General features: G+C 40.9%; 1 protein-coding gene across 5 annotated transcripts in view; it reads right to left on the bottom strand.

Annotated features, from left to right (window-relative positions):
• LOC140480503 (cytoplasmic dynein 1 intermediate chain 1) overlaps positions 1 to 21,251 on the bottom strand; it is a 279,676-nt gene that overhangs the window by 86,991 nt on the left and 171,434 nt on the right. For all 5 annotated transcript variants that reach the window (XM_072575444.1, XM_072575448.1, XM_072575445.1 and 2 more), the window contains exons 9-10: positions 18,753 to 18,852; positions 12,354 to 12,479 (exon numbers count right to left, since the gene is read on the bottom strand). In XM_072575444.1, coding sequence (XP_072431545.1) covers positions 12,354 to 12,479; positions 18,753 to 18,852 — 226 coding nt within the window. The remainder of the gene's footprint in view (positions 1 to 12,353; positions 12,480 to 18,752; positions 18,853 to 21,251) is intronic.

Genomic DNA, 21,251 nt, shown 5'->3' with positions numbered 1-21,251 from the left:
GTAGGGCATATCGAGGCCAACTGCAACAGGGAAAAACAGAGATTTATCTGGGCACATTCACCCTGTACAGAGAATGGGATTCACACAGAGACCATAGCAAATCACGATATGACTCTTTGCAATATCTCTGTCAAGGCACTTCTAAAATGGCAAATGAAGCTAAACAAATCCCTGAGAGTAACCAGGATCTTATATCTAAAGGAAAGGTGTTCATATTTCCCCTGTGTGAGATGAGCAAGCCTGTAGTGATAAGGAGTGACACTGGGATCAATCAAACTCTACTGACTGGAAAGACATGACCTTCACACCAGAAAGTGCAGTACATGTCAAGGTATTGATAAAAAAAAATTGAAGGAGGATACATACCTTTGTCCATTCACCTAATCTTTCAATAACCTGTTGTAATTTTATGCTGTCATCAACACGGTCTACAGTGCTGTTCAATTTTGTGTTGTCAGCAAATTTGATCTTTGACTTTTTATGCCATTATCCAAGTCAATGAATATTGTGAAAATGTGAGTCCCAACACAGATCCCTGTGGGGAACCACTTGTCATGTCCTGTTAATTTGAGCATTTACCCACTATTCCAACTCTTTTACTGCCACTCAACCAATTTTCTATTCAATTCAGTAAGTTGCCCTCAATTCCTTGGGCTTCCATCTTTGCTAATAGTCTCATCAAAAGCTTTCTGTAAGTCCATTTAAACAACATTTATCAACTTACATCTCTCCATCACCTTTGTTGTACTTCTTCAGATAATTCTATGAGGTTTGTCAGGCATGACTTACCCTTCGTGAATTCATGCTGACTCTCCTGAATAACTGAACATTTTTGAGGTGATCTGTTACCCTATTTTTGATCCCAGACTCCAACAATTTCGCCAGCACAGATGTCAAGTTAATTGGTCTATAATTCCTGATTTCCTTCTGTCATCATTCTTAAAGATTTAAGTGACATGAGCGAATTTCCAATCTGGAGGAGCAACTCCTGAATCTAAGGAACTCTAATCTCTGGGTCCCTTGCTAAGATATTTATATCATTGATAGCTACGGATGAGGTGCCAGAAGACTGGAAGTTCACTAAAGTGGTGCCATTATTTCTGAAAGGTGGTATGGAAAAGCCAGGGAAGTATAGACCGGTGAGCCAGACATCAGTTGTGGGTAAGTTGTTGGAGGGAATCCTGAGGGACAGGATTTACATGCATTTAGAAAGGCAAGGACTGATTAGGGATAATCAACATGGCTTTGTATTTGGAAAATCATGCTTCTCTAACTTGGGTGAGTTTTTTTGAAGAAGTAACGAAGAGGACTGATGAAGGTAGAGCAGTAGATGTTGTCTATATAGACTTCAGTAGGGCGATCAATAAGGTTCCACATGGTAGAATGGTTAACAAGATTAAATCACATGGAATACAAGGAGAATTAGCCATTTGGATAAAGAACTGGCTTGAACGTAAGAGACAGAGGGCAGTGGTGGAGGGTTGCTTTTTAGACTGGAGGCCGGTGACTGGTGGTCTGCCACGGGGATCGACGCATGGTTCACTGGTTTTCATTATTTATACAAATGATTTGGATGTGAATATTGGAGGTATAGTTAGTAAATTTGCAGATGATACCAAAATTGATGGCGCGGTGGACAGCAAAGAAGGTTACCTCAGCATACAATGGGATCTTGATCAGAAGAATTGATGTGCCAAGGATGGCAGATGGAGTTTAATTTGGATAAATGTGAGGTGCTACATTTTGGTAGGGAAACCAGGGCAGGATTTATACACATAATGGTAGGGTCCTGGGAGTGTTCCTGAACAAAGGGACCTTGGATTGCAGGTTCATAGTTCCCTGAAAATGAATTCGCAGGTAGACAGGGTAGTGAAGGCAGTATTTGGTGCAGTTCTTTGACCAGCGCACTGAGTAAAGGAGTTGGGAGCTCATGTTGCAGTTGTATGTAACATTGTGTTCCAGAAGTAACCTAACCAATGTTCACTTCTGGTCTCCCTGGTATAGGAAAGATGTTGTGAAACTTGAAAGGGTTCATAAAAGATTTACAAGGATGTTGCCAGTTGGAAAACTTGAGCTGTACGGAGAGATTGAATAGGCTGGGGTTATTTAGGCTTCAGAGACTAAAGCATAACCTGATAGACATTTATAAAATCATAGAGTCAAGCAACACAGAAACAGAACCTTCGGTTCAACTTGTCTGCTCCAACCAGACATACCGATCTAACAGAGTCCCATTTGCCAGCATTTGGCCCACATTCCTCTAAACTCTTCCTTTTCATATACCCATGCAAATGCCTTTTAAATGTTGTAATTGTAGCCACCTCCACTGGCTGCTTATTCCATACACAAGAGGCATGGATAAGGTGAATAGTTAAGGTGTTTTCCCAGGGTAGGGGAGGCCAAAACTAGAGAACATAGGTTTAAGGTGAGAGGGGAAAGATTTAAAAAGAGATCCAAGGGACAACATTTTCATGCAGAGGGTGATGGGTGTATGGAACCAACTGCCAGAAGCAGTTGTGGAGGCTAGTACACTTACAACATGTAAAAAAGCAGCTGGATGCGTTTTTGAGAAGGGCCAAATTCTGGCAAATGGGACTAGATTAATTAAGGATATCTGGTCGATAGGGACATGTTGGACCAAAAGGTCTGTTACAGCTCTATGACTTTAAAAGATTATGATTCCAGCATCAACAATTGGGATGTTGGTGTCACTGGCTGGCCAGTATTTACTGGTCGTCCCAAGCTGCCCTTGAACTGATTGGTGCTCCAAGCCATTTCAAAGGGCAATTGAGAGTCAATCACATTGCTGTTGGTCTAGAGTCACATGGAGACCAGACCAGGTAAAGATGGCAGATTTCCTTCACTGAAGGACATTAGTGAGCCAGGATTTGTTTTTTCTGACAATTGGCATGGACTCACGATCATCAGTAGATTATTAATTCCAGATTTTTAAAAAAATTGAGCTCAAATTACACTTTCTGCATTTTGAGCAGTTGTCTCCAGGACAGTAACTGAGTTTCTGCATTAATAGTCTAGCAATAGTACCACTAGGCTATTACCTCCCCCAGTTTTCTGTGACTTCCTATTAGACATCCGATAAGCTATCCTCCTTTTCTGCTGTGAACACTGACACAAAATAATCATTCAGTATGTTTGCTATTTTCCCACGGTCATTGACAATATCCATACTCTTAGCCTTCAGTGGGCTAAGGTACACTTAACCAGCCACTTTCTTTTTATATAAAAATAAAATCCCCTATTACCTTTTATATCCCTTGCAAGTTTCCTTTCCAAATCTTTTAACCCCTTTTATAAGCCACTGTGAACTTTACTGGTCTTTGCACTTGCCCAATTCTGTGGAATCTGTACTTGTCTTTGCATTTTTATAAACGCTTTCTTATAATTTTATTCTGTCCCTTACCACCTCAGATGTCCATGGCAGTGGATTTTTTTTTCCCTGAGTGGTGGAGCTTTTCCTCCTCAAGGGTATGAACTGTTTCTGAATAACATTGAACATTTCTCTGGACACCCCCCATGTCCCTTGGTTGATGCTGGCCCATTGTTGGTTGTGCTTAATACTGTCAGCATATTAAGGAAATTCTTAAATGGGTATTAGACCCCCTTTTGTTTTTAAGTTTTTACAAGAGAATTTTATTAATATCTTATTTCTTAAATGACAAGTTTTAGTGACTGCATTGAAAATTCATTTCCAGAACTTAACATAAATAAATGTAAATTCTTGGCTGAGGAATAGTCAATAGGCCTGGGGAAATTACATTGAGGAAAATCTGTGTTTAGTAAATAAGTTCAAAGTTGGAAGTAAGAACATTTAAACAATGGATGACTGATATCTAAACTCTTGGAAGAGTCAAGAGCCTACACTTATTTCAATTGGGATTTAAACGGTTCATGTAGTTACCAGGTCAAAGAGGTTAAAACCACCTTCGCAAAGAACGGGGTTTCTCGGTGGAATCAACATATTAAATTATCAACATAACTCAAAAAAAATCAACACATTGTTTCAAAGGAAAAATGATAATTCATTTTCATTTTTACTTGGAGCTTCTCATGTTGCTATTGAGATGGGCTGTGGGGGTGAGGAAGCTATTTCTCCCATAATTTATCTGCAACTTTTCTTGCAGATACAGGCGGTCAGCAGTCACAGTCAACTTGGTTGAAGCAGACAAGAACTGTAATGCAAGAGAGAGCAACAGCTGTGCAGGGACAGTGGAAGCAGACTGGGAGAAAATTACCTGTGTCTGTTAAAAATGTTAATCAAGAAGGAGTACAGAGGCCATTGGGAAGCAGGGTGTTTCTGGAATTTAATGCACTAAACAAAAAGACAGTGAGAGCCAAGTTTAACTACAAAATCCACAGTTGGGAGGTTTTGAAAGAAAGTTGAAGGATCACTTTGTCAAAAACTAATGGAAGATCCCCATGAAATTGCGTACCTTGGAGATACACTAGCACTGAGGAGAGATCCAAGGGGATTCTGGGGAGCTAAGATCTATTCAAGTGGAATATTGCAGAATGTAGAAGTGAACTCTTGGGTGGAACCAAAAATAGATCTGGGATTATCCAGTCAAGATCTCTGGGCTTAAATATTTGGGGTTTATGAAACATAGCATTAAATTTGTAGTGCTTGCTTTGTTTAATTCTTCCGCAGTAAAAGAATTCTTAAAAATGTGAAATACTGTCGTGGAATTTCTTTCAGCTACTAATTGGGAGCCTTAATTCTTTTTAAAATTAACAATCTCCCTTGAGATTATAACACTGTTTAATACAAGTAGTAACAGAGGCCAATATGCACGGCAGACAAGTCAATGCAATGGAAATGTAAAATTGGTCTTTTTTAAAGATATTTTCAAGTTAGTCAATAATAAACAAAGAACATTGTGAATAAATTCATATTTCAGATTTGGGATTGCCCAAACCTGGTCATCAAATGCTTGAATAATCCTAAACCATGTGAATAATCCTAAGAATTTATCATATATAACAAATTCCCTCCTGAAATGACCAAAAGGCACTAAGAAATTCAATATTGCTAAAACACTTGGCCCTCCATACCCGCCTGTTGAAGTTTAGCTTCATCTTTCAATGCTATCAAAGTCCACAATTGTACTCCAGGCTAGCAGAGAGAAGTAAATCATCAATTCAATCAAACCCCAGTGTTTCTAAATTGTAACTCCCACCACATACCAGATATCTAACTGAAACTCATGCATCCACTGCATGCCACATTGCTGTGGGTTAGCAGTTTTAAAAATTGTAGTCATTATGCATTGATGTATAATGAGTACTTTATAAGATAAACTGCCAATTTTCCAACTCAGTGGTTGGAAACTTGTGGGAAGGCAACAAACCCCATGATTTGGGGGGGGGGGGGGGGGGTGGGGAGGGGAGGGTAAGAAAAGGATATGGAGCTGAGACATAAGGCTGCAATAAAGGAGGCAACAATGAGCAGAAACAGTGTAGGCAGAAATCCAATCAACTAAATATCCCAGGATATCTATGCTTCAGACGGGACAGAGAGGAAAGTAAAAAGGGTGAAGGAATTTCATTATTGGTCAGAGAGGATATCACAGCTGTGCTGGAGGACAGCATTATGGAGGACTCGAGCAGTGAGGCAATATGAGCAGAGCTCACAAATAGGAAGGGTGTGGTAACAATGTTGGGGCTGTACTATAGGTCTCCCAATAGCAAGCATGAAATAGAGGTACAAATGTAAACAAATTATAGAAAGATGTAGGAGCAACAGGGTGGTGGTGGTGGTGGTGGTGAAGAGATTTTAATTTTCCCAATATTGACTGGGATTCACTTAGGAGTTAGATGTCTAGATGGAGCAGAATTTGTAAGGAACATCCAGGAGGATTTTCTAGCACAGTATGTAAATAGTCCAACTCAGGAAGGGGCCATAATGGACATGGTGTTGGGGAAAGTGCCTGGACAGGTGGTTGAAGTTTCAGTAGGGGATTACTTTGGGAATAGTGATCACAATTCCATAAGTTTTAGAATACTCATGGACAAAGATGAGAGTTGTCCTCAAGGAAGAGTGCAAAATTGGGGGAAGGCCAACTAAACCAAAATTCAGCAAAAGCTAGGGAATATAGATTGGGAGCAGCTGTTTGAAGGTAAATCCACATTTTATGTGGGAGACTTTTAAGAAGGGGTTGATTAGAGGCCAGGAGAGACATGTTTCTGTGAAAATGAGGGATAGAAATGGCAAGATTAGGGAACCATGGATGATAGGTGAAAGTGTGAGACTAGCTAAGAGGAAAAAGGAAGCATACATAAGGTTTAGATGATGGAAGACAGACAAAGCTTTGGAAGAATATCGAGAAAGTAGGACCAATCTGAAATGAAGAATTAAGAGGGGTAAAAGGGACCATGAAATATTTTTAGCAAACAGGATTAATGAAAACCCAAAGCGCAAATGAAATTCATATACAAGGAGAAAGAGGGTAACTAGAGAAAAGGTTGACCTACTCAAGGACAAAGGAGGAAAGTTATTGTGGAATCAGAGAAAATGGGTGAGATTCTTAACGGGTACTTTGCATAGATATTCACTGAGGAGAGGGACATGACCGTTTTTGAGGGTAGGGATAGATATTTGATTAGGCTAGGTCAAGTGGGCATAAGGAGGGAGGAAGTGTTCTGAAGTGGAGATGTTCAGTGATGATTACACAATAATCAGCATCATTTGTGACTCCTCAGATATTGAAGCAGTACATGTTCAAATGCAACAAGATCTGGACAGTATCTAGGTTTGCATTAACAAGTAGCAATTAATGTTTGTGCAATTAATTACTCTAAACAACATCAAGGTGGACAAGTCCCCAGGTCCGGATGGGATCTATCCCACGTTATTGAAGCAAACAAGAGAAGAAATAGCTGGGGCCTTAATGTAAAACTTTGAACCATCCTTGAACACAGGTAAGGTCCTGGACGACTGGAGAACTGCTGATGTTGTCCTCTTGTTTAAGGAGGGTAGCAGGTATAATCCAGGTAATTATAGACTGGTGAGCCTGACATCAGTGGTAGGGAAGCTACTGGAGAAGATACTGAGGGACAGGATCTATTCCTATTTGGAAGAAAATGGGCTTATCAGTGATAGGCAACATGGTTTTGTGCAGCGAAGGTCATATCTTACCAACTTAATAGAATTATTTGAGGAAGTGACAAAGTTGATTGATGAGGGAAGGGCTGTAGGTGTAATATACATGGACTTCAGTAAGGCATTTCTGAAGGTTCCCCATGGTACGCCGATGGAGAATGTGAACTCACATGGGGTCCAGGGTGTACTAGTTAGATGGAAAAGAACTAGCTGGACAACAGGAGACAGAGAGGAGTAGTGAAAGTGAGTTTCTCAAAACGGAGAACTGTGACCAATGGTGTTCCACAGGAATCCGTACTGGGACCACTGTTGTTTGTGATATACATAAATGATCTGGAGGAAGGTATAGGTGGTCTGATTAGCAAGTTTGCAGATGACACTAAGCTCGGTGGGTAGCAGATAGTGAAAAGGACTATCAGAGAATACAATAGAATATAAATAGATTGAAGACCTGAGCAGAGAAATGGCAGATGGAGTTCAATCCAGGCAAATGCCAGGTCCAATTCAAGAGTGAACTATATGGTAAATGGAAAAGTCCTGGGGGAAATTGATGTGCAGAGGGATCTGGGTGTTCAGGTCTATTGTACCTTGAAGGTGGCAACACAGGTCGATTGAGTTGTCAAGAAGGCATATGGCAGGCTTTCCTTCATCGGAAAGAGATATTGATTACAGAAGTTGGAAGATCATGTTAAGGTTGTATGGGATTTTTGCTCAGCCACATTCGGAATAGTGTACAGAGTTCTGGTCACCACTTTACCAAAAGGATGTGGATGCTTTGAAGAGTGTGCAGAGGAGGTTCACCAGGATGTTGCCTAGTATGGAGGGTGCTAGCTATGAAGAGAGGTTGAGCAGATTAGGATTATTTTCATTAGGAAGACAGAGGTTGGGGGACACCTAATTGAGGTCGACCTCAATTGAGGGAATAAAATCATGAGAGATATAGATAGAGTGGGTTGCAAGAAACTTTTTCCCCCAGTGAGGGACTCAGTTACTATGGGTCATGAGTTCAAACTGAGGAGGGAAATGTTTAAGGGAGACTTGCGTGATGTTAGAGGCAGGCATGATAGCGTCACTTAAGATGTATCTGGATAGATACATGAATGCGCAGGGAGCAGACAGATACAGATCCTTAGAAAACAGGCAACAGGTTTAGATAAAGGATCTGGATTGGCACATGCTTGGATGGTTCCTGTGCTGTAATTTTCTTTGTTCTTTGTCCATGAAGGAGGTAATGAGGCATGACAGAGTTAGGAATGACATCTCTTTTAAAACAAAAAACCACAAAACATTAACATATTTACAGGCAGATAACTTTCCAGAAGCAATGCTCATTGCAATGCTCATTGCACTCTACTTCTTAAGTATCACCCTCTATTCTTGATCATTGTACCTATAATAATACATTTTCAACAAGTGAGCACAACATATTCACTGATTCTCTCCCAATGTCTGCAGTACTCGCTACATCAACTTACATTACAGAATTTCTTTTTGATTTGGTATGGTCCAGTGAACAATTAACAACACGAACATTTTGTCTCTTGAAACAAAATTTTAAACTTCATTCTTTTTATCTGCTCTTGGTACTGACTTCTCTGCAAAAGTTTGACAAATTTGAAGTTAGCGATTGTCAGTGTTGAAATAATTTGCAATCTTATTTACTGCTCTGGTATCTGATCAGAGTACTGCACTTTATGCTCAACAGGTCAGTTATGAAGTTAGGGAACACAGTTAAACAAGCTAAGTGGATGATCCATCTCAACCTCTTACATTCGTCTCCAGCACCACAGATGGCGGTCTTCAGCCAATTCCAATAACTCCACATGATATCAAGAAATGGTTGGTTGAACTGGATACTGCAAAGGCTATGGGTCCTGATAATATTCCAGTAATAGTAGTAAAGACTCTTTCTCCAGAGTTGTTGCACCCCTAGTAAAGCTGTTCCAGTACAGTTACAACACAGGTATCAACCTGACAATGTGGAAAATTGCCAAGATATGTCCTGTTGGCAAAAGACTGGACCAATTCAACCCTGCTAATCATGGCTCCATCAGTCTAATCTTGATCATCAGTAAAATTATGGAAGATGGCATCTGCTTAGCAATAAATTGCTCACTGATGCCTAGCTTGGGTTCCACCGGGGTTACTCAGCTCCTGATCTCATTACAGCCTTGGTTCAAACATGAACAAAAGAGCTGAATTCCAGAGGTGGGATGAGAGTGACAGTCCTTGATGACAAGACCTCATTTGACTGAGTGTGACATCAGGAGCCCTAGCACAACCAGAAAAAATGGGAATCATGGGGAAAACTCTCCATTGGTTGGAGTCATACCTGAAATATAGAAAGTTGGCTGTGGTTGTTGAAAGTCAGTCATTTCAACTCCAGGATATCTCTACAGGAGCTCCTCAGCGTAGTGCCCCAGGCCCAACCATTTTCAGCTGCTTCATCAATGGCCTTCGCTCTATCATAAGGTCAGAACTGGAGACGTTTGCAATGACTGCACAATCTTCAGCATCATTTATGACTCTAGATACTGAAGCAGTCCATGTTCAAATGCAACAAGACTTGCACAATACCCAGACTTGGCCTGACAGATGGCAAGTACCAGTCATGTCACACAAATGCCAATAAGAGACAGATCTTCTAACCATCACTCCTTCACCATCATTGAATTCCCCACTAGCAATACCCTGGAGTTTACCATTGACCTGAGGCTAGGAATATTGCAGTGAATATCTCACCTTCAAAACTTCCGAAAGCTTGTTCACCATCTACATGTCACAAGTCAGGATCCCCACTTGCTTAGATGAAGGCAGTTCCAACAATACTCAATAAGTTTGACATCATCCAGGACAAAGCAGCCAGCTTCACTACCATCACATCCACACCCTCTATCTTGGGCATCAGTAGCAACAGCATGAACTATCTACAAGACACACTGGAGAAATTCATTAAAAATCCTTAAATAACACTTTTCAAACCCATAACCATTTCCATCAATCAGGCCAAGAACAGCAGTCAGATGAGAACACTGCCACCTTCAACCGCTCACCATTCAGACTTGGAAGTAAATCCTTTTCCTTTCTCGGTCGCTGGATCAAAACCCTGGATTTCCTCTTTAATGGCACTGTAGGTCGACCTACAGAACATGGGCTTCAGCTGTTCAAGAAATAAGCTCACCACCACTTTCCCAACTTCAACAAGTATGGGCAATAAATGTTGGCCCAGCCAGTGACACCCACATCCAAGTGAATTAAAGTCTGTAAAGGGGTTGCTTTAACACATTCACACCATGTGCAGCTAAACAGCTTTTCCTGGTCAATTCCCACAAATTGATTATGATTTTGTAATAAACTTTAAGTCACTATAATTGTTTTCTGGAAGGTAAAAGCATGATGCCATTTAATCCTTCCAGTACTTCCATGTTTCTCTAACTTGATTGCTGTAGTGTCAACGTGTGAATTTTTAATATCGGATTTCCTTCTCCAATTGTTCATTTTTATTTCACACTCTACTTCTTAAGTATCACCCTCTATTCTTGATCATTGTACCTATAATAATACATTTTCAACAAGTGAGCACAACATATTCACTGATTCTCTCCCAATGTCTGCAGTACTCGCTACATCAACTTACATTACAGAATTTCTTTTTGATTTGGTATGGTCCAGTGAACAATTAACAACACGAACATTTTGTCTCTTGAAACAAAATTTTAAACTTCATTCTTTTTATCTGCTCTTGGCTTTCGTTGTTTGTTGAGTCCCTTTCATATGCTTTTTAGGGAACTCAAGCTTTAGTCAGCTTTTCTCTGAAACATGAAGCATAGATTAGAAACGTTGTTTCTGAGCTTTGTTTATCGATGAAAAAGAGTAACAAAGTTCTTTATCCCAATTGTTAGGCCATTCTTGACAATAAGCACTAATAATGGATATAGATTTGCTCACTGAGCTGGTAGGTTCATTTCCAGATGTTTCGTCACCATATTAGGTAACATCTTCAGTAAGCCTCCAAACGAAGTACTGCTGGTGTTCCCTGCTTTCTATTTATATGTTTGGGTTTCCAAGGGAAACCTCATTTTTTTTCCACCAAATCTTTTAATCAAGATTTTGTGAAAAATGCATCCAATGCTTAGAATTTCAAATCTTCTCCTTGTTCATAAACCCCTTTTCTTTCTGTCTAATGCTATGGGCCTGAGATCTTTTCACAAACTGTCAAGAAAAGATCCATGATATTCCTCTTATGATATTTCAATTCCTTGTAGGCCACCTTTGAAGTTAGTATTCTTGAACCTGCCAGATAATTTCCCAAAATAAAATTAATTCCTTCTATAGAAATTTGTTTCACTTCTCCCACTACAACTTTCCCATTTACCAAGTCACACTTTAATCTAACTGTGTACAATGAGACTGGTTTGTAACCTTTAATTATTATTTTCTCATTCATTAGTCTCACTGGAAGACATCATCAGCCATCATCTGAATTGCTCCAGTGTCTGTCAAAATGTTTATTGGTTTACCTCCTTGATTCAAAGCACAAAGAAACTCCCCTCTTTAATGTTTCTTTATGTGGATCAGCATCATACTGTTTTTGAATACTTCTGTGAAGAGCCCTGGGATGTTGCTGTTATTACAAACCTAACTTTTCTTTATTTGAAGCACTTCTTTAATAATTTACACAATGATCTGAAAAGAAAAGCTGGATAACATTTAACCCAGTCCAATTACAGCTTGGTCTCTAAATAATGCAAGTTATCACCTTTATAATTTTTTAAGTTGCTAATTGACCCTGCATTTTAGGAATTGACAGAGTTTAAAGACAATTTTTGAAAAACCATATATACTGTTGATTTTAATACCCAAAGTTTTATGTAAAAAGAGAAATGAAAAACATAAATATTGAAACATCTTTTCTTTTGGAGAAAGGACAGACTTATATAAAGGCATCTGTACAAGGACCATTCACAACAACTAAAAGGATTGCTCGAAAAACGCAGTTGTGTGAAAACGGCATGTTGAAATAAGGCCCATTGTTTTTCCATTTAGCTGGACAAGAACATTTGGATGACTAGTTGAATAAGTGGTATTCAGCCAAGTCCATGATACATATTTCTCCCATTGTAACTCTATAAAGAATAATCAGTATTCTTGAAATGAATAGTATTTTTCCAATTCGAGTAACTGATGCTAAGTCTTTTTTAAAAAATAGTTTTGACACTGTTGTATAAATCCTTACCTGACAATGGAAAATATATTCTGGTGTGTTCTTTTTAAATTTCATGTTCCAAACCAAAGCAACTCCATCTGGCTCATGTGGAGCATCTTCATTGTTGTTATAGGAAGCAACCATCAATTCAGGATACTGAAACAAAACGTTTATGGTTCATTAGCACTATACTGGGTCATGTTCAAACAATTCACAGCAGCTACAAAAGTTTTTGCAGGTTTACAAAGAACATAGAGAACAGACACAGTTTTGAAGGGTCACTGGACACAAAACATTAACTCTGATTTCTCTCCCCAGATGTTGCCAGACCAGCTGAGTTTTTCCAGCTTTTTCTGTCTTTGTTTCTGATTTCCAGCATCCGTAGTCCTTTTAGGTTTTTTTAAAAAACAAAGTGAACAGAACTTATTTGATAGTGAAGTAAGTTTAAATAAGTATTCTCCCAATTTAGTTTTCATGCTAAATGCACGGAATAGATAAGTATGCATTCCAGTAAGATTGCTACCCATTTAGAAAAGTCAAACTCCAACGCTTTCATTGTTTAGCGCATGAACTGTAATTGAAACAGCCTTAAATGGAAACCTGTGTCTACAGTCACAAAGCACTTATTATGTCAGCACACTGACCATCTCATAATTACAATTTTCAAACATATATTAAAAGGAAAACACATTTAAGTTCAGCTTCTAGTCTCTGGGTCATATACTATTAAAGTGTGAAAAATTGGACATGCAGAATCAGACTAGGCAGATGGAACAAGAGAGTAGAGTCTACAACAATCTATCAATCTTTCAATTATTGGGCAAAATCATATGTTCACCCACTAATGGGCTTTGACGGGGTGAAGAGGTGGTTGGGAGGAGATGCAATTTCTCCTGTGACTTACTTGATCTCTCTCAAGTTGCAACAGACTGTGCTGTTTTCTCTTTTACCTCAATTCACACAAGTTTCAAAAGGACAATATGATGAAAAAAAAAGTGCATTGTCAACACTTGAAGGGACTTCTGGCAATGTTGTACAGCAATGATAATCTTGCCAATAGTTTAAGGGAGAGATGTTGAGGACTTCTTTAAATATCACAGGAAATGACACATAGCCTCCACAAATTTGGGTATGTTTTATACGCAGGTTGAGGAACTGTCAATGGCAATGCAGAGGCAAACCAAAATAGCGTGTTGATAACATGATCAAGGTACTATATTAATTTACGTCCCTAATAATCAATTCCAAGTAACAAAAACAGATTCTGGTTGTCAATGCCTGAATTGTCATTCTTTTTAAAAATGGTCACCACACTGGTCTCTTTGCAATTTATCATAGAATCCCTACAGTGTGGAAACAGGCCATTAGACCCAACAAGTCCATATCGACCCTCCAAAAAGTATCCCATCCAGACCCACTCCCCAACCTTATTATTCTACATTTACCCCTGACTAATGGACCTAACCTACACATCCCTGAACACTATGGGCAATTTAACACTACCAATCCACCTCACCTGCACATCATTGGACTGTGGGAGGAAACCAGAGCAGCCAGAGGAAACCCATGTAGACACTGGGAGAATGTCTGTGTGGAGTTGCACAGTCACCCAAGGCAGGAATTGAAGCCGGGTCCCTGGCGCTGTGAGGCAGCTGTGCTAACCACTGAGCCACCATGCCATAATTTACTAGTACACCCAGAATTCTTATAGTACTTGCAAGCACATTGCAGAAAGAACACTAACAATTTTTTTTTTAAGATTGTTACTATTTACTGTATTGTGACAATCAATCTTTGAGCAGATTTAAAATATACCATTCTTACCTCAAACCAAAAACAAAGAACTGCAGATGCTGGAAATTAGAAACAAAAACAGAAATTGCTGTAAAAATTCAGCATGTCTGGCAGCATCTGTGCAGAGAAAGCAGAGTTAACATTTCAAGTCCAGTGACCCTTCTTCAGAACCGAGTATAACTAGGAAAAGATTGGTATATATGCTGAAGATAGAGTTTTTTTGGGGTAAATAATAAGTAGGGATGGAGTCCAGAAAGAAAGAAAAACAGACAGACAAAGGAATGAGTGATGGCAAGCCTGGGAGAATCAGTAATGGGTACCATTAGTAGCTGACAAAGGGTTGGTTGTGGTAGCAGCCCATGTAATGACAAAGCCTGGAGTCTTGGGTAGGGGCAAGGGCACAGGAGAAGATGCCTAGGCCCTAAAATTATTGAACTCTATATAGGAGTCCTGAAGGCTGCAATATCGCAAGTGGAAAATGGGATGCTGATTTCCAGCTTGTGCTGAGCTTCACTGGAGCACTATAGCAAGCTCGAAACAGAGATGCTGGCTAGGGAACACAGTGGTGTGTTCAAGTGGCAGGCATTTGGAAGCTCAGAGCCATTTTTGCAGACAGAACATAGGTGTTCTGTAAAGCAGTCACCCAATCTGTAATTCATGTCCTCAATGTAGAGATGGTCACATTGTGAGCAGCAAAACAGTAGGCTAAATTGAGTGAAGTGCAGATAAATGTCTGCTTCACCTGGAAGGTGATGTCTAGGGACTTGGGTAGTAAGGAGGAAGTACGTAAATTGACTGGTGTTATACTTCCTGCGATTGCATGGAAAGATGCTGTGGGGAGTGGGGGAGGAGTGAACCAAGGGTGTCCAGGAGAAAACGATCTCTGCGAAAAACTGGCAAGGGAAGGAGGGGAATATGTATTTGGTGGTGGCATCCTGCGGGAGGTGGTGGAAATGGCAGTTCATGATGTTTTGGCTTCCTAGTTCAATCAAGTCTTCACCTAATCCAATTAATTCAATGCAATATCAAGAAATGGGTGGAGACACTAGATACAACAAAGACAATGAGCCCTGACAATATTCTGACAATAGTACTGATCTGTCCAAGAGAAGCACAACAAATTTACAAACTAACCCAAACAATAACTATCCCAGTCTACTTGAGATCATCAGGGAAACGATAGATAGTGTTATTGACAATATTTTCAAACAGCAGTTACCTCGCAATAATCTGCTCAATGATGCTCAATTTAGGTTATACCAGGGCCACTTAACTCCTGACTTTACAGGAGTTGGTCAACATTAAAGACCAAATAGGGACAAAAGAGTTGAATTCCAGAGGTAAGATGAGATTGACCGTCCTTGATACCAAAGCCATATTGAATGAATATAGAGTCAAGGAGACCTCACAATACTGGAGTTAATGGGAATCAGGGGAATACTTTCCATTGGTGGAATCTCACCAAGGGCAGCATGGTAGCTCAATGGCTAACACTGCTGACGTACAGTGCCAGTGGCCTGGATTCAATCCCATCGTCAGGCAACTGTGTGTGGAGTCTGTATGTTCTCCCCATATCTGCGTGGGTTTCTCTGGGTACTCCAGTTTCCTCCCACAGCCCAAAGACGTGCAGGCTATTTGGGTTAGCCATGGGAAATGGAGGTTAAGGGATAGGGTAAGAAGTGGTCTGGTAGGATGTTCTTCAGAGGATTGATGTGGGCTCGATGGGCCAAATGGCCTGCTTCCACACAATAGGGATTGTATGATTCTAATGTTACAACACAGACAAAAAGCCGAACTAAATCAGCTTTCTACAACTATTTTCACAACATAAGTATTAAAATGAAGACCCCCCAATAGTTACTTCAATGGTTCCTAACTAAATTGTCAAATAACCAATCACAGACATTGCAAACAATTAATTACAGACAATGGTTTTGTATCTCAAACAAAACACTTAACTATTTATTAAATTCACAATAACTTTAGCAGAGGGGAAATTGAATGACAAGGTGACTGATTTTTGACTAAGCGTTAAACCCAAAATGCAAAGGAAACTCGAGTATCTGAATCTCAATTATCCAAATTTCCGATTATCCAAAGTAGTTCTCAAGGTCCCTATAGACACAGTCCATCAAACAGGTGTTTCCAACACTGATCGTGTCTCTTGTTTACAATGATTAAAAATGAACTCGGCTTACTGAAATACTGAGAACAGTCCTGGACATCGATGGGAGCCCAGGCACGGTCACCAAATGACTAACTGTTCATCCTCCATCTCTCTCTCCCCTTCCCCAGATAATCTTTCCAACATTGTCCTGTACAGGGCAAAAGTGGAATTTATCAAAAAGTTGCAATGAAAAGTTGTGTGCGTGTGCACTATTTTGAGACTCATTCCCCAAAGGCAGCAACAGCCTTGCTGTTGGTGTCCGGTCTGGCTCCACAGTAAGTGGGGGGGGGGGGGGTGTGGCCGGTGGGGGAGGCGAGGCAGGTGTGGGGTCAAGATGGATGACAGGGTTGGGGTGGGGGCAGCTCGTGCACAGTGTGCTGCTGCCTAGTCTCCTGAATAGGGAACAGACTTAGCAAGTCCTCACTGTGTCAATCCCATTGAACGGAGTTGGGGGAGGGGATTTCAGGGGGTGGGGGAGGCTTCAGCAATGCTGCAGGTCCCTTACACACAAGCATGTGTCTGTCAGAAACAAATCCTGAAGGAGAGGGAGGGAGCAACGCAAGCAGAGCAAGGAAAAATGAAACTTCAGAAAACTCCAAGCCCCAGAGGAGAGGCATTGAATTATTTCACTGAATAGTCGATTATCTGAATGAAATACTGCCCACCCATCTTGTTTGGATAATCAAGGTTCCTCTGTATTTGCTTCCAGCACCCATTCATACTAGGGACAAGCAAACACAGTTAAAAGAGAAATTAAAGAAAATAACACAACTGGCCAGATTTATTCCACAGAAAAGATTTGGACCACTAGGAAGATAAGCATGCATGTGTTGGGAGTGCAGGAGTCCCTTGTGGTCATTCCCCTGTCAAACAGATATAATGTTTTGGATACTGTTGGGATGGCCTCTCAGGGGAAGGCAGTAGCAGTCAGATCAATGGCACCATGACCAGCATTGTTGTACAGTAGGGAGGGTCGAAGTCTAGTAGAGCAGTACTGACAGGGGACTCTATAGTCAGGGGCAAAGATAGGCATTTCTGTGACTGCAAGTGAAAGTCCAGGATGAGGTGCTGCCTCCGTAGCATCAGGATGAGGATGTCTCTGCATGGCCACAGGACATTCTGAAGGGGAAAGGTGAGCAGCCAGAGGTTGCAGTCCATATTGGTACCAATGACACTGGCAGAAAGAGAGATGAGCTCCTGCAAAAGGGAGTTCAGGAAGTTAGGTAGGAATTTATAAAGCAGGATTGCAAGAGTTGTAATTTTAGCATTATTTCCTGTGCCACATGTCAGTGAGACTAGGAATAAGAATATAGTACAGTTAAATACATGGCTACAGAGCTGGTGTAGGAGGGAGGGCTTCATATATGTGGATCATTGGGATGTCTTCCAGTGCAGGTGGGATCTGTACAATAAAAACTGAAGAAATAAAAATAAAACCAATGAAAAAATCAGCCAGAGTTTGATCGCTGGCACAAAGGAGTGCTGTTGACTAGAAACTGAACTGGACTAGCCATATAAACACAGTGGCTATAAAGAACAAGTTAGACACTAGGAATATTGTAGCGAATAACTCACTTCTTGACTCCCCAAAGCCTGTCCACTGCCTGCAAGGCATAAGTCAGGAGTGTGATGGAAAACTCCCCATTTGCCTGAATGGGTGCAGCTCCAAAAATACAAGGTGCTTGACAATCCAACTCAATGCAGCCCACTTGGCACCACATCCATAACCATTCAGTCACTCCACCACTGATGCTCAGGAACAGCTGTGTCTACAATTTACAAAGTACAATGCTAGAAATTCGCAAAAGACCCTTAGACAGACATTTCCAAAAGCATGACTACTCCCATATAGAAGGTCAAGGGCAGCTAGTACATCAATACACCACCTCCACTAAACCACCTCCACTAAACCCCCTCCCTCCCCACCCTGCATATTCCCTTCCAACTCCTTATCATCCAAACTTGGAAATACTGCTCATGTGCCTGGTCCGGTGCAACCCTAACTATACTCCAGAAGCTTGACATTATTCAGGACAAGGCAGCTCACCTGACGAGCACTGCATCCCACAAATGTCCTCCACTAACATTCAGTAGCAACAGTGCGTACTATCCACAAGATGTACTGCTGGAATTCACCAAGGCTCCTCTCACAGCGCCTTCCAAACACTTGACTATTTACATTGAGAAGGTCAATGATAGCAAATAAATGGAATTATTATCTGCAAGTTCCCCTTCACTTCACTGATCAGTTGGCATTGGAAATGTATTATTGTCCTTCACTGTTACTAGGTGAAAACCCAGTAGAACCCCACAAACACTGTGGACCCACCTACGTAGTGGCTCAGAAAGAAGCAGTTTACCACCACTTTCATGAGAGCAATTAGGTTTGAGTAGTAAGTGTTGACACAGCTAACAAAGCCCATAATCTCAATGATTTTTTAAGAAGTACTTTTACAGTTAACATTTACCTGAAGTGACCAATCCAAACAGGTTACGACTCTATGTTTCGACCAGTGCTCGTCATAAAACTGACGGTTGAAAGCAAGGTTGAGCCCAGCTTGGAAGTCTCTGTACAAAATGAAAAATATTAACATGATAAAATGTTAACCCACAATAACCAGAAAGGCTTTCATTATATTCAAGGTGATTGGAATCCCCCAGTAGTTTGTTACCTTGCAATCCAAGACAAACTGTTGTTTTATTGACCACTCATGACTAAGCCTCAAGTGTGAATGCCAACAGCCTATTCATCTACACTGACAGACCTGACACAATCCTCAATCTGGGTGTTTAAAAGATGGACCTAGAGAGCAAATGACCCAATTGATAGACCTCCCTGTTCCAAGCTGCTGAGACTAACGTAATGCTCGCAATATCTACTCAGGCAAAATCATCTAAACTAGAGATTTTCCAAGGGGTTCACAAAAGATCTATATTCCTGGGTAGTTTCATACTATATGCACATTGTTGCACTTAGAAAAATGATATAAATTGTAATAGCTGACATTTTGATGGTTTGCACACACTTCCACATACAAAATTTAATAAGATTCATGGCTTGAAACTTATTCCTATAAGAAATTCATCGAACTACATCTCTCTACGCAACAACTTGAAAAACTATAAACCTAGGGTGACATAGGCGCACAGTGGTTAGCACTGCTGCCTCTTGGTGTCAGGGACTCTGGTTCAATTCCAGTTTTGGCAACTGTGTGCGAAGTTTGCACATTCTCCCCATGTCTGTATGGGTTTCAATCAACTAGGTAAAAACAAGGACTGCAGATGCTGGAAACCAGATTCTAGATTAGAGTGGTGCTGGAAAAGCACAGCAGGTCAGGAAGCATCCAAAGAGCAGGAAAATCGACGTTTTGGGGCAAAAATCCTTCATCAGGAATACAGCTTCATCAGGAATATTCCTGATGAAGGGCTTTTGCCTGAAACTTCGATTTTCCTGCTCCTCGGATGCTGCCTGACCTGCTGTGCTTTTGCAGCACTACGTTAATCTAGACCCTGTATGGGTTTCAAACAGGTGCTTAGGTTTCCTCCTGCAGTTTAATGATGTGCAGATTAGGGGGATAGTGTATGCTAAATTGCCCAGTGATGTGCAGGCTAGGGGAGTTAACTATGGTCTTTGTGGGGTTACAGGGATAAGGTGGAATGCTTTTCAGAGGGTTGATCGATGGGCCAAATGGTCTCTCTGACTGCACTGTATGGATTCTATGCTTCCAAGGAGACATACAGGTGCTAAAATGACATGGTCTTATCATTTTCATGCAAAATATACATATTTTGTACGCATGGGGATTTTCAATAACCAAATTCAAGAGGTGAGCTGACAGTGACTGCCCTTGGCAATAAGGCAGCATTAGGCACAGTGCGTTATCAAAGAACCCTGAGCAAACTTGAATTCCATCGGAATCGGAGTAACACTAACTACCTTGTTATTCTTACATAGGTTTTGCAGGTAACTGACTAGGTCTGCATTTGTTGCCGACCCCATTTGCTCCCTCATGAAAGTGGTGGTGGGCTGCCTTCTTAAATCACTGCAGTCTATGTGGCATAGGGATGTTAAGGAGTGAGTTGCAGGATTTTGCCTAAGCAACAGTGAAGTGATCGCGGTACAGTTCCAAGTTAACATGGTGTGTAGCCAGGACGAAAGTTTGTAGATGGTGGAGCTCCTAAGCATCTCTTCTCTGTCTTTTGATAATAGAGAACCACCTCAGGTTTTTGTTTGTAAGGTGCCACTGAGGGAACATTGGTGAATTGTTGAATTGCATCTCTTGACCTTTTGTTGTATAGACAGTGGATAGGCATTGAGACAAATGGACTTGAATTACTTTCGCATCAATTTCCAACTTCTGACTTGCTCTTACAGGCACTGTATTGACAGAGTCAGAGATATACGACACAGAAATAGACCATTCGGTCCAACTCGCCCATGCCGCCTGGATATCCTAACCTAATCTAGACCCATTTGCCAACACTTGGCCCAAATCCTTCCTATTCATATACCCATCCAGATGCCTTTTAAATGTTGTAATTGAACCAGCCTCCATCACTTCCTCAGGCAGCTCATTCCATACATGCACCACCCTCTGCATGAAATAGTTGCCCCTTCGGTCCCTTTTATATCCTTCCCCTCTCACCCTGAATGGATGCCCTCTAGTTCTGGACTCCCACACCCCAGGGAAAAGACCTTGTCTGTTTATCTTATCCATGCCCCTCATGATTTTATAAACTTTGATAAGATCACCCCTCAGCCCTCCGGGGAAAACAGTTCCAGCCTGTTTAGTCTCTCCCTATAGCTCAAATGCTCCAACCCTGGCGACATCCTTGTAAATCTTTTCTGAACCCTTTCAAGTTTCACAACATCGTTCTGATAGGAAGGAGACCACAATTGCATGCAATATTCCAAAAGCAGCCTAACTAATGTCCTGCACAGCTGCAATATGACCTCCCAACTCCTG

Source organism: Chiloscyllium punctatum, chromosome 8 (assembly GCF_047496795.1).
Source record: "Chiloscyllium punctatum isolate Juve2018m chromosome 8, sChiPun1.3, whole genome shotgun sequence".
Lineage (NCBI taxonomy): Eukaryota > Metazoa > Chordata > Chondrichthyes > Orectolobiformes > Hemiscylliidae > Chiloscyllium > Chiloscyllium punctatum.
The sequence above is the reverse complement of the archived record's forward strand: the minus strand, read 5'-3'. Positions and strand labels throughout refer to the sequence as shown.